At 40.8% G+C, this 12728-nt stretch overlaps 1 protein-coding gene across 1 annotated transcript in view; it reads right to left on the reverse strand.

Moving 5' to 3' along the window:
• Positions 1-2149: 2149 nt before the first annotated feature.
• Positions 2150-12728, reverse strand: part of SF3B1 (splicing factor 3b, subunit 1, 155kDa) — a 17706-nt gene continuing 7127 nt past the window's right edge. Inside the window, exons 8-25 of the mRNA XM_009071262.1 lie at positions 12333-12545; positions 11967-12088; positions 11098-11295; positions 10905-11006; positions 9412-9591; positions 8902-8988; positions 8497-8767; positions 8092-8237; positions 7857-8003; positions 7576-7701; positions 6955-7176; positions 6535-6717; positions 6329-6440; positions 6124-6244; positions 5574-5705; positions 4447-4719; positions 3755-3971; positions 2150-2782 (exon numbers count right to left, since the gene is read on the reverse strand). Of these exons, the coding sequence (XP_009069510.1) occupies positions 2624-2782; positions 3755-3971; positions 4447-4719; positions 5574-5705; positions 6124-6244; positions 6329-6440; positions 6535-6717; positions 6955-7176; positions 7576-7701; positions 7857-8003; positions 8092-8237; positions 8497-8767; positions 8902-8988; positions 9412-9591; positions 10905-11006; positions 11098-11295; positions 11967-12088; positions 12333-12545 (3011 nt within the window). The 3' untranslated portion in view covers positions 2150-2623. The remainder of the gene's footprint in view (positions 2783-3754; positions 3972-4446; positions 4720-5573; positions 5706-6123; positions 6245-6328; positions 6441-6534; positions 6718-6954; positions 7177-7575; positions 7702-7856; positions 8004-8091; positions 8238-8496; positions 8768-8901; positions 8989-9411; positions 9592-10904; positions 11007-11097; positions 11296-11966; positions 12089-12332; positions 12546-12728) is intronic.

Here is a 12728-nt window from a genome sequence, read left to right on the forward strand (position 1 = left end):
TCCACCTCTTTCTGCATACTGGATGAGCCTGTTCAGAAGAACTGGCTGACAGTGAAGCTCTTGTCCATAGAGCTGTATGCAAATCCAGAAAGGAGGTTGGAAGGCAATTGTTAAGGAACTTGGCTCCCTTTACAAAGAAACCTAAATAAGGAAGCTGAGGGACTCTCTGGATATTCAGATTTTATGCTTTGTGCCTGTATTTATGAACACCAGACAGACTCTGCAGCAAGGTCAGCTTCTCAGTTGTCAGGCCATGGCATGTCTCCTGTTTTATAAACAAGCAGCAAAACAGCAGATCTTTTGTTCACTTTGTCTCTTGTTCTATATTAACGGCACAATTAATTATTCATTAATGAAATTTAAATAGCAGTGACCCAATCTTTCCATTCACTTCAGCTCTTTGGCCTTTGCAATCTAGAACCAGAAATGTGCAGGTGAGCACCAGAGCCACCACTTCAGAGTAAAACTTTCCTGCTCATTAATGACTTAAGCTTGTACTGAAAAATGAACATGTTTGTCTACAGATAGATGGATGTTTCACTCGTGTATCTAGATAGTTACTTACTGCCCCCAAATCTTTTGCCTTCAGGCAGAACACAAAATGGTGACCCAGTCTTTTCTTTCCACTTTCTCTCAGGAAAGAAGAAAAAGATTGCATCTTCCTCAAAAACATTTACGAAATCCTTTTGAGAATTACATGTGATGAGCTTGAAAGAAATTTACCTCATTTCTGAAGTCGCTCCCCTTCACCTTACAAAAAATTGTTACAATTTTAGGTGTTTATAGGATAATGAATTTGCTGAGATGCATCTAGAAGTCATAAGGCATCACCCATTCCTACCTCAGAGCTCTCTTTTGGCTAGTTTCTCACAACTCAGTGGGATTCTCAGCCCTCTTCCCTCACTATGGGCACTTGTTGGTCTATCTTGCAGAACTACTGAAGCAGTGAAGGTGACAGGCAAACAACACTGTTCAGGGATGAAGCACTAGAAACAGACTGGAGTGCACATTTCCCCTCCAAGGGAACAGTTCAGCAGTAAAGACTTCAACAAGTTCCAGCTGTTTCCATTTACAGATTTTTAGCATAAATCTCACTGCTGAAAACAGTCACTTTTCCCTTTCTTAACAAATTAGGACCTTCATTAACAAAAGGATCTCAAGTTGCTGTTGCACCATCTCAAGCCCCTAACAAAACCTTTAGCCTTGAAAGGTAGGGTGGAATTTTCTGACATATTGAACTGCTAAAGAATCTCACCTTTATGTGAAACAGCAGGGAAGTTAGCTAAAAACATTGCATTGAACTTGCTAAGATGGAAATTGATCACTCAGCCTCAATCAAGGACTCACAGCACACCACACCTGACAGGCAGCTACTACCTTCTGTTATCTTACAAACGTGACAATGTACACTACTGCCAGAATGATTTTAACCTCCTGTTCTGTGGTTTACTGTCAGATACCAAGACCTTTTTCTTTGTAGTACATAAGGCAAAAATCAAATGAGGAAGTAGAATGGTTTTCTCATCTCAAGCCCAAGCATTTCCTGTGCCACACACACACACAAAGTGCCTCAATCTAAGGTGCTAACAGGCGACGTAACTTCATAGAATCATAGAATCAACTGGGTTGGAAAAGACCTCCAAGATCAAGTAGTCCAACCCTACCGTGGTTACTAGCCCATGGCACTAAGTGCCACATCCAGTCTCGTCTTGAAAACCTCCAGGGATGGTGAATCCAACGCCTCTCCCTGGGCAGCACATTCCAATGCCTTATCCCTCTCTCTCTAATATCCAACCTAAACCTGCCCTGGCAGAGCTTGAGTCTGTGCCCTCTTGTCCTCCTGCTGGTTGCCTGGGAGAAGAGACCAACCCCCACCTTCCCAGCTCTTAAGCAGAATTCTAGCCATAAATGCTGACAACATAATCAATAAGCATAATTCTCACTTATTTTACACATACCATTTGCAATAAAACTGCTTAACTTCTGAAAATGTAAAAAGCTAATCCAACCCCACAACCAGGACACTGCAGATGAAGCAGTAACAACGAGCAATTGAATCCTGCTTTTTCCATGAAAATAAACTGCTCCCACTACGACCGTCAGCCAGGCTACAGCTACATTACTGCATGACAAAGATACACACGTTAACTACAGTTGGTACATTTTTCTTATTTATTCAAAAGCTAGTGGATGACAAAAAGGGTTAAAATGCTTTATACCACCTATTTATTACATGAACAAATACTTAATCCAAAGGGACTCACTTTACAAGCTCCTCTGTCCAAAAACCACACACAAATTAGTTTTTATACACAAATGTTTATTTCTCAAATAAACTTCCCCTTTAAACACAAGGAATGAAATCTAAATCTTCATAAAGATGAATCCGAAACGAAATCCCTCCAGTACATTGTAATCACTGTTCTCTTGGTCACTACTGGCTTTAACTGTTTAACATCAAAAAACAAGAACATATTTTAAAAAATCATGCTACTGGATACCTAGCTCTGCCTCTGACCAGCTCTACACTGATCTCCACAGTTGGAAAATTTTACATCATCAAATCTGAAGCATTTAACTGAACAACAGCTGTGCATTGAACACAAACAACTCAACGAGAGAATTATAAGATGTAATCGAGTTCATAACGGATATAGGTGTTCTTTTCATCATTATAGATCCTTGGGTAATGTGCTATCAGAGCATCCTGGGAGCCGATGTAGATGGAATTATAAATCTTCCAATAAACGTCTCTGACTTTCCTGGCAGGGTGGAACAAACCCTACAAGACAGGATGGAACAGAAGTTATTAACAGCTCAAGGTCTAAATGTCTGTTGGTGAATTCCATCAAGTGTGGCAAAACAAGCATTTAATACATGGCCAGAATGTGCAAGGTCTAGGAAGAAAACCGTTTCAGGCAATAAGAATATACAAGTAGCACTTGCAAAAATATACAGTGCAAGAGACTCTTTTCACCTTCCTACTGATGTCACTTACCTTCAAGCTGAGGGCCCCACATTGAAGAACAGTGAAATCTCCTATCTGAAACAACTAATAAAATGCTGTCACACCTTCTCTGCATTGATCTGCATTACATGAATCCTTGTTCCCCAGCCCTCAAATGAGTTTAGATTCTATAGCCAACACAGCAGGAACTGCTCTGTGCAATTAGACAAAAAAAGAGCCTTCAGAATTTACCACCACAGACACTTACAGAAGCTGAACTGACTAGTATTGATCTAATGGTGTGAATTCTCATCAGAGCATGGTTTTCCAGTGCTTCACTCTTACAGTTTTACATGTTTCTCTTGGCTAATGACCAATCCTGTTGATTAAATATTAAACCTCCCCTCTCCTTTATTTATCTCACTGGTTACTTGTTCTTATAATCTCTTGCACAACTAACTTATTCCTCAGTCATTAGTTCATGTCCTCCAACTTTGTGAGAGGCTTCCCATCTACAAACCAAAGTGCCAGGCTATTGTATACAACTGACATTCTGAGGTACCTGCCATCTCTACACAAGCTCCACAACGCAATCAGCTGTCTCACCATGCCAAAACCTCTGGTTACTGCATATGTCAATTATTCAAGTCCTTGGTACAGACTGCCATGTTCAAAGAATACTTCAGAGACAAAAAGCCAGAGTTGCCCTTTGCCAGAAATCACCTTAAGTTGCCGTTTTTATCTCCTGGAAAGAAGCCCTGCCTGACAACTGCTGTCTGTTCCACCCCAGCACACACAAGGAGTTACCTGTAAACAGTACTGCAGCATTCTGCAGGGACCAATGGCAACTCTGAGGCCCTCCAGAGCCCCCATAACGGCCTGGATGACGTGAGGAGAGGTTTCAAAAACGTTAGGCCACACATAATTTAACAAGTGATTAAGGGAATCTTCACAGCCAAACCCATAAACACCAAGAGACATGTGCTGTACCACAGCACTGGCTGTTTGTCTGTGCACGAGATCCCTGCAAAGAGAACAATCGCCTGTTAATAAATACAACTTAAACAACAGGATTGGGTAAGGAAAGTATTTCTTTCCAATAATACTTCGAAAGCACTAATGATATACACTTTTAACCCAGCAAGAGGCAGAGTATCAAAAAATAAAATTAAAAAAAGTGAAAAAAGATGGGAGTGTCTGGCAAATTACTGCACTCTAATTCCACAGCAGAAGTACCAACAACATAAATTATCAGAAGCAGTTTTAATGCAAAAAGTATTAACTCATTTAAGACATTTGTATAATTTTAATCTTCAGAAGTGTTAGTCAACTTGGAGCATATAATCCACATTATTTACAAATAATGGCTTCCAAATTACACTGGTCACTTCAAACCTTGAGCAGACAAGGACAATATATATATTTGCTGTGGTTAAGGACCAGCTGTACACTTAAACCATGACTATGGCTAATGGTACCACAGATAGAAGTGCACTCACCTGTCCATTAAAGCATCTTCAAGCAATGGTGTAACAGCATAAATGTAATCTTTTCCCATCTCTCCAATGTATTCAAACAGGAAAGAAAGAGATTTTAGCACACCATTCTGGACATTCAGTTCTGGAACTCTGTATTCATTCATGAGTGCAGGCAGCACTGTGAAGGGTGAGCATGTTTCAGCCACAATAGCAATTGCTACTGTAGTACATACTCTGTTCTGCCTTTCCTGTACTTTCAAGTTATTCAGCAGTGTAGCCAATACATCATGAGGTCTGCAAGAGACAACGTGGGCATCTGTGTCAGCAGAGTCACCAAGGATTTGGACAGTGTTAGTTGAGTTTCAGAGAGCAAGAGGCAGAGAAACATGGCTTAGCCCTTAAAAAAAGTTCAGAGAACCGAGGAACAACATAAACCATTGAACTCTAGAACAGCTTAAGCAATTTATTTTCATAACCATCATTTTTTACTGTCTCTAGACAAAGCTTTTTCCCTGCCTGCTGTTCTGCCTCTTATAAGGTCTGATGGGTAGCAGTAGCCTCCCCACTATTACTCCAGTCCCACAGGCAATTACAAACTCTGTGTGCATCAAACCACCTACATAGACAGAGACAGTTATGTCCAGCACAGAGAATGCAGTTACTGCACTCCCTGGCTGCTTGCTGTACCTGTATAAGGTCAGTAATAGAACACTTAAAGAACATGCATCAAGATGGGAATTGTATTCATTCTACAATTTGCTGACTTGCACTATCACCTCACCGGCGAACAATCCTTTGCAAATCAATAAAAGTAATGATTTGGGGAAAAACAAGGCAAGAGAGATTGAGTATTTTAACAAGAGTTTATGGAAGAAATCAGAGGGTCTGAATGCATACCACAGCATCAAATATTCATGAGACAACAGCTCTTACTACCAAATTAGACTCCAACCTTATTACTCTACAAATATTATTCAGAGGTGCAGCATCCATCCTATGTCAATGAGGATATGGGACTGTGCTCTTCAAAATGAGTAAAACCAAGTCTGCATATCTAACATGTAGAGAAGTTTGAATATTTTGCACCAGAAAGCTACCAATCACCACTGTTTGCTGTGTAGAAGTGGGTAAACATGAGACCAACTTACCCAATAGCTTTTGCAATATAACCAAAGGTGTTCACTGTGGCCCTTCTGATGGCTTTCTTGTGAGCTTTTAGCAATTCAAGCAGTTCAAAGCAGATCCTCATCCATTCTCTTGCAGAAACATATTCTGCACCTCTGAAACAGAATAAAGGGAGTTATCTCTTCAGTGATGTTACAGGTTTTCCAATAAAGCCACATACACTGAGGCACCTGTTCATTTGTAATTAAGAGGAATACTGCTTCAGGATTTCCTTAATTAGGTACCTGTTAATATTAGCCCTTCACCAGTCAATGGCAGACTCAAAATTTATTACTCTGTATGCATTCCAAGTTTTCCCAAGTGGACAACACACTTCTGAAAAAGTGCTTACAAAATAACATCATTACAACATGCTCGGACTGTTTGCGAAATATCTTCAGCTTTATGCACAGCTTCAGAAGTAGACATGACAATAATCCCCATATGCCACACCTGATAGTCACCTTGAGCTTTGGCCACGTTGAAGAAGTAGCCCACACAGAGGGTCAGGTATTTTATCATTAGCCAACTCACCTGTCTGCAATGCGCCCGACAAGATCAATACAGTTCTCCTGCACTTTCTCATGCCTGTTCTTCAAAATAGGTGTCAGCCGAGGCAGCAGATCTTTGATTGGTGGTGTCATCTTGTGCATACCTGTTGAAGTCAGAGGCACATTCAGTTCCATAATGCCTGTACATTTTGCTCCTCAACAGCCATATTATCAACACCAAGACATACCTATAACATTGACAATCGCCTTCAGCGCTCCGAGTATGCTGCCCAGTACTTCAGGGTATTCTTCACCCAGGTACTCATACAAAACCACACCCAAGTGTCCCATCAGTTTTTCCTACAACCAAGCAAGAAGATTTAGAAGTTAATTCTTCTCTCCTCTCTTACTACTATGACATACTAGAGCGATTTGGCAGCAGCCCATACAATACCTCTTGACAGGTCTTCATGACGACAGCCGTGCGGGAGATGAGGTCTGCCGCCTGCTGCCGGACCTTGGCTGACTTGTTGTTCAAACGCCACAGAACTGTACCACAGATCTGTGGCAGGTAGGGTTTAACCCTTTTGCCTAGAGCATTAACCACTGTGCCAAAGCCATTCAGCATCACAGAATCCTGAGGGTAAAAACAAAGGGGGAAAAGAAATCAGACAAAGAGCAACATGACATTTGAACTAAAATTGTCATCATCTAAAATTGCTATTTATGGCTAACATGCCTGAGATTGCTTCTGGATTTCATGGATTAGTGCACTGACGTCGAAAAAGGCATTTCAAAACTCTTAGAATCATACGTTTCTGTATAACAGTGAGTTGGCTTACAACTAAAATAACCCAAACACCCTTGGCCATACCTCTGTGGTCTGTTCCTGAAAGGCATACAGGATACCATCAATAAGTTGTTCTTCCAGCTTGTGATCAATGTCTGCTGCCCCCAGATTTCCCATGATCTTCTCAATTGTTTCCATGACCATTTTTCTGTACTGCTCAGCCTCATCTTTCAGATCATCCACAATCCTAGAAATAATTTCTGCCGCTCCAACTTTATTTGCCAGCTCCACAGTTGTATCAACCAACTGAAACACACATGTTAAATAAGCATTGTTAAAGTCTACTTTCTGCATCTTGAAAATATATTTCTCTAGTCTGAAGAGCAGAAACAGCATCACACACATTAAGCCCACTACAAACAATTGTTTTTACCCTTAGAAATCATCCAATGTTTTTCACAACACGAATGGGGAGACCTACCCCACCTTACAACTGAAGCAGCCTCATTTACAGATGCAAAATGTATTAACTGCCTTCTCAGAACCTGTGAGTCTTCTTAGCTACACAACTTCTAAATGGCTAATACAAACAACAGTCAGTTTCCAGACACAAAATTAAGCACCTAGCCTGAATGGACATTCTAATGAGAATTTTGTTCTACTGTAAATAATTTCCCAGCTAAAAAAAAAAAAAGATCAAAATACCTGTCTGTAATTTCTTCTGTCCAAAGCCATTCTGTGCTGCCAAAAGTGTTTGAAAAAGGGTGGCAAGATTTCTGTTTTGATGTAGTTTGCTTCAACACCATCTGTACCACAACACTGCTTTACCACCTGACAGGAAGTAGAAATCCAAGTTTTAGTTCTGTGTAGGGTGTGAGTAAGGTTTTCTGTTTGGTTGGTTTGGTAGTTTGTTGTTTTTTGGGGTTTTTTTTTCATTTTAAGAAAAGGAAATATATACATACTCAATAATAATCATTCTAACATACCTTCAACACAATTTTTTTCATCTCTTCATCAGGAGACTGGAACTCTCTGATAAGGATCAGCATGACTTCTCTGGTATAATAGTTTGCATACTCAGCATCCATGAGGGGAATCAGGTAACCAATAGCCTTCAAGAAAGCAGCCAAACCCTATGGAAATGCAGAAATGTGTGTCTCATGAGTTACAGAAGGAACACACTCAGTTCAATTGAAACTGAAGAAAGCGTTTCAGACATACCTTTCCTCTGTGCTGACGTATACCCTTCCATAAGGGCTTCAGGACAGAATCAAAGGACTCAATACCATAGGGAGTAGCTGCCTCAGCCAAAGCAGCAATGGCCAAAGCACTGATGGTGCGAACCTTCTGCTGCTCATCCACCAGACCTGCAAGAGAACAGTGTTCAGTGCCACTTCGTCTCCTTGGAGTGTCTAAGTTCAACAGAGCAAAAGCAGAGAGGCAGTGTAAAATGGATTAATTTATTTTCAGGGATACTGAACCACTATTCCTCTTTCAGAGTCAGCTGAAATGTTTCTCAGTGTCAAAAGAACCAGGACCTTATTATCACTGTGCCTTACTGGGGTATGAAAAATTGTCCACATATGAAGTGAGTAAAAACCACTTTGCTGGGAAAGCAGGACTTACCATGTTCAATAATTTCAACCAAGCTCCTGAGATGAGGCAAGATAGCACAACCCATGAGAATAGCAATCTGCTGTACAATCTTGATGCCAGTGTGCCTGGCCTGCCAGGACTTCTTGCTCTTACAGACAGCTTTCAGGAAGGGTAACAGCGAAGGAATGCCCAGAGCAGATGCAACGACGGCGAAGGCTCGAGCTGTCGTGTTCCGGACATACTCATCCATGTTATCAATATCAGGTCGCATGGTGGAGATCATTGTTGCCAAACCAGCAGCCTGAAGGAAAAACATACAAAATACACCAAATGGACTTAGGAACAGCACAGTTAATTCTTCTGCCATGCCTGTAAACATGCAGCTATATGTGCATATATATTAACTCAGTGGTTTAATGAAGGAGGAAATTTTACCTTAGCCAAGTTGGAAATAATTTCCCTGCCTTCCACTCTAGCGTAGTAGTCTTCATCAATCAGCAGAGGTTCAATGACCACAAGGATCTGAAAAAGATGACAAATAAATATTTCCTTTCACACATTTGTAGTTTTCACACATTTAATAGTATTTCTGGACCTACTAGATTCCATGAAACATATGGATTCAAGCTTAAAACTTTGAGATCACTGGAAAAAAATTAAGTCTATTATGTTGTTTTTCCAGCTCTTAGTCTCTCAAGGGCCTGGTCTGGAGAAACTACCTGGATCGGGTAAGACGCCACTCCCACACCCAAACATGCATATATCATATTTACATCATGCCTTAACACTATAAACCCCACACTGTGATCACACCGTAAAAACCTGAAAGTCTGGCTTAAGAAATATGAAAGCCAATTATAGAAAAATATGGTATCGTCCTCTTCTGATATACAAATAAAATGCAGAAAGAGCAAATCAGAAACGAAATAGTGAACTGCAAGAGACCTTGTGTACGTATGGTCGGACCAAGTCATCCAGTTTGTACAGAATCCTGTCGATGACTTTGACGAGCAAGTGACGTTCCTGATCTTCCAGTGTGGGTGACATGAGCAGAGGCAGAATCTGGTTGAACAAGGGCCCTGCTCCGAACTCCCGAGCTTTGTCAGTGATCTGTCTCAATGCAGCCTGCACAAAATCGAAAAGCCACCAGTTAACCAGGGAAACAACACTTAACAGTTACAAAACTGATACTAACCAAGTTAAAATGTTACTGTAATCACAGGCTTCAAAGTACCCGCCCCCATCACTGCAAACCTCTAAACAAGTTTATGCTGATCTGTTTGAAAACAAATGTGTGACATGGTGTTGTTTGCTCCTGGGTGTTCAATTTTCCACTAAAGTATGTTCCTGGATTAATATTGGCTCTACCTCAAAAGCAGTTTATACAGGATTTAATTGCACACAGGCAGCTTGGTGCTATGGTCAATTTAGAGCAGACCTGTGCAGACAAAGACTGCTGTCATGTGGCCTCGTGTTAAGGCCTAGACTTCACTAAGAGCTACACTGCTAATTTAAGTGTAAGAAGCAAAATCCAGAAAATTAAAAGGCCCTGCAAGGAAAAGGCACTCTAAATCCAGTTGCTCATAATAACAACAACAAAAAAAAATTTAACCCCCCCCAAAACCCCACAAAATTATTCAAGCCATATACCATTTAGTGACTGACATTACTATACAGAAAGCAGCAATACTAAATTACATTGAATGACAAACAAAAAGCCACACAGAAAGACTAAACAGACACACAGTTTTGGCTGGGGTAGAGTTAATTTTGGTTACAGTATGGGGCCATGTTTTGGATTTGTGCTGGGAACAGTGTTGGTAATTCAAGGATGTTTTTATGATTGCTGAGCAGTGTTTACAGAGTCAAGGCCTTTTCTGCCTCTCACCCCACCTCACCAGTGAGGCTGAGGGGCACAAGAAGCTGGGAGAGGACACAGGTAGGACAATTGATCTCAACTGATCAAAGGGCTATTTCACACTATAATGCATCATGCTCAGTGTATAAACTAGGGAAAAAGTTGGCCAAGGGCCACAGCTTGGGGAACTGGCTGGGCATCGGTTGGTGGTGAGCAACTGTTTTTACATTAGCATCACTTGTTTTCTTGGGGTTTATTTCCCTCTTTTTTGTTAATTTGCTTTACCATTACTATTACTATTGCTGTTGTGGTTATTTTTATTAAACCTGTTCTCATCTCAACCCACAAGCCTTCTCATTTGTGCTCTTCTGATTCTCTTCTTCATCCCACCAGGGGAGGGTGGGGGCAAGTGAGCAGTTGTGTGGGGGCTTAGCTCCCAGCTGGGGTTAAACCACAGGAGGTACCAAAATTTAGGAGATTATCTTTAAGATAACACCATGGACAACTGAAGCCAAATCTGAAAATACATACAGATATTTGAATAATGCAATTACATAAACACCTCTGACAATCCACTCACCTTCCTCATGGGAGGTGTGCCATTCTTGATTTTCAGAAGTAATTTCATTATTTTTCTCTCCTTCTGTTCCTCGGGGCTCAGAGTTGATTCATCAACATCAACCTACAAATAATTCCAGACAAATAAATGGGCATTGCCACATAGTCAGAAGAGATAAGGACAGTTAAATCAGCATGAGTGAAATCTCACTTACCAGCAGTTTATCAAAGTACTGGATATCATCTGGCTTTAGGAATGGGAGATTGCCAGATGGCTGGTCATTAACACTTTTCATGGTCCTGTCTTCTGTCTGCATGTGGAACCCAGTCATGCCCCCCAAGGGTGTTGGGGTCGCTGTGAGCTTCCGAGCTGGAGTGCGGATGGGTACGTAACCAGCTGGGGGGGGAAGGACCTACAGAACAGAGAGCAAAGGTTATTTCATTCCAACAGATAGAGAAAGATGAAGACATCAAATACAAAACATCACTAAAGTTCTAGCTTTCATTGTACTGTTTGGGGAATTTATGAGTGTTGTTGCATACATTAGATCCCACTGACAAACTCTGTGACAGTTTGTATTTGTGCTAGTCCTGTATGAATAGTATTTCAGGAGAAAGCTCACTTCCACTGCTGAGAGCTTTGATAACAAATTTTGATGTCTCCAAGAATAAAAGCAGCATTTCAGTATCTGCATCAGCACAGTATACTTACTGACTTAGAATCTGTGACTCCCTTCTATGTTTTCTACCTCTGGACTTACTATTTTTATCACTCCATTCAGAGCTCATTTCTGGCCCTGACAGGCATTCCCAACACTGAGAAGCAGAACAATGATTGCCCTTTGAGATCACCTTTACATCTCACTTTCTAGTGGATTTACAATAAATCAGTAACCAAATCAAACAATTGTCTACAATCAATAATCAATACTTAAGGCAAAACCTTCTACTTCTGGAGAAAAAAAATAAATACATCAGGAAAATAAAAAATCAGGAAAATAATAAATCAGGAAAATAAAAAATAAAACAAATCAGGAAAAAAAAACCCATTACGGTCTGTTATGTTTTAAACTGGATGAATTACCTTATACCCTTCTGGAAACATAGCATCCAATTCCTCATCAGAAAGTGGTCTGTTTCTCTCATCAATCTCCCTTTCCCAACGCCAAGCCTGCAGCTGTTCAGGAGTCATGCTCATGATATGACCTATATGCAATTTAAAAAAGGTATTTTAGAAAAGTCTGTATGCAGAAGGAGATGACTTGTTTACTTAAGTGCTCTCCTGAGTCAAAGTTTCCCTAGTACTTGAAATCTGTAGCCAGTAAGATATAGGACTTTTAGAGTGCTGGAGAGCAACTCAGGCAGATGTCTATTTCAAAAGACAATATAAAAGGTAAATGTTTCATTCCCACAAAACTGAGTGAAGCCTCAGACAAGGAACTGAGCTTACCTGGTGTAGGGGTTGCCATGTTCATAGCTGGTGTGCCAATGGGTGTTTTGCCAGGGGTCAGGACAGGAGTGCTGCCACCCATCTGGCTCGCAGGTGTTTCATCCCATCGCGACTTCCTTTTACTTGCTCCTGGGGTTGGTGTCTCCCCAATGGAGTCACCACCCCTGTCCGTACGAGGTGTCTCAGCCCACCCACTGCCATGGCCAGGGGTATCTAAGGAAAAAGAAAACCAGTTTTGGCAGAACTGTAGTACTGAAAGTCAAATTCATTTCTACACAAATCTCAAAGTATCAAATAAACAAACAGCAGACCAAAAGCAAAGACTACTTTGGTGATTATCAAAAAACCTCATGCATTATACTCAAAACATCCAACAAAGCACTTCACTTTGTGAAC

This window comes from Acanthisitta chloris, unplaced genomic scaffold, assembly GCF_000695815.1.
Source record: "Acanthisitta chloris isolate BGI_N310 unplaced genomic scaffold, ASM69581v1 scaffold7453, whole genome shotgun sequence".
NCBI lineage: Eukaryota > Metazoa > Chordata > Aves > Passeriformes > Acanthisittidae > Acanthisitta > Acanthisitta chloris.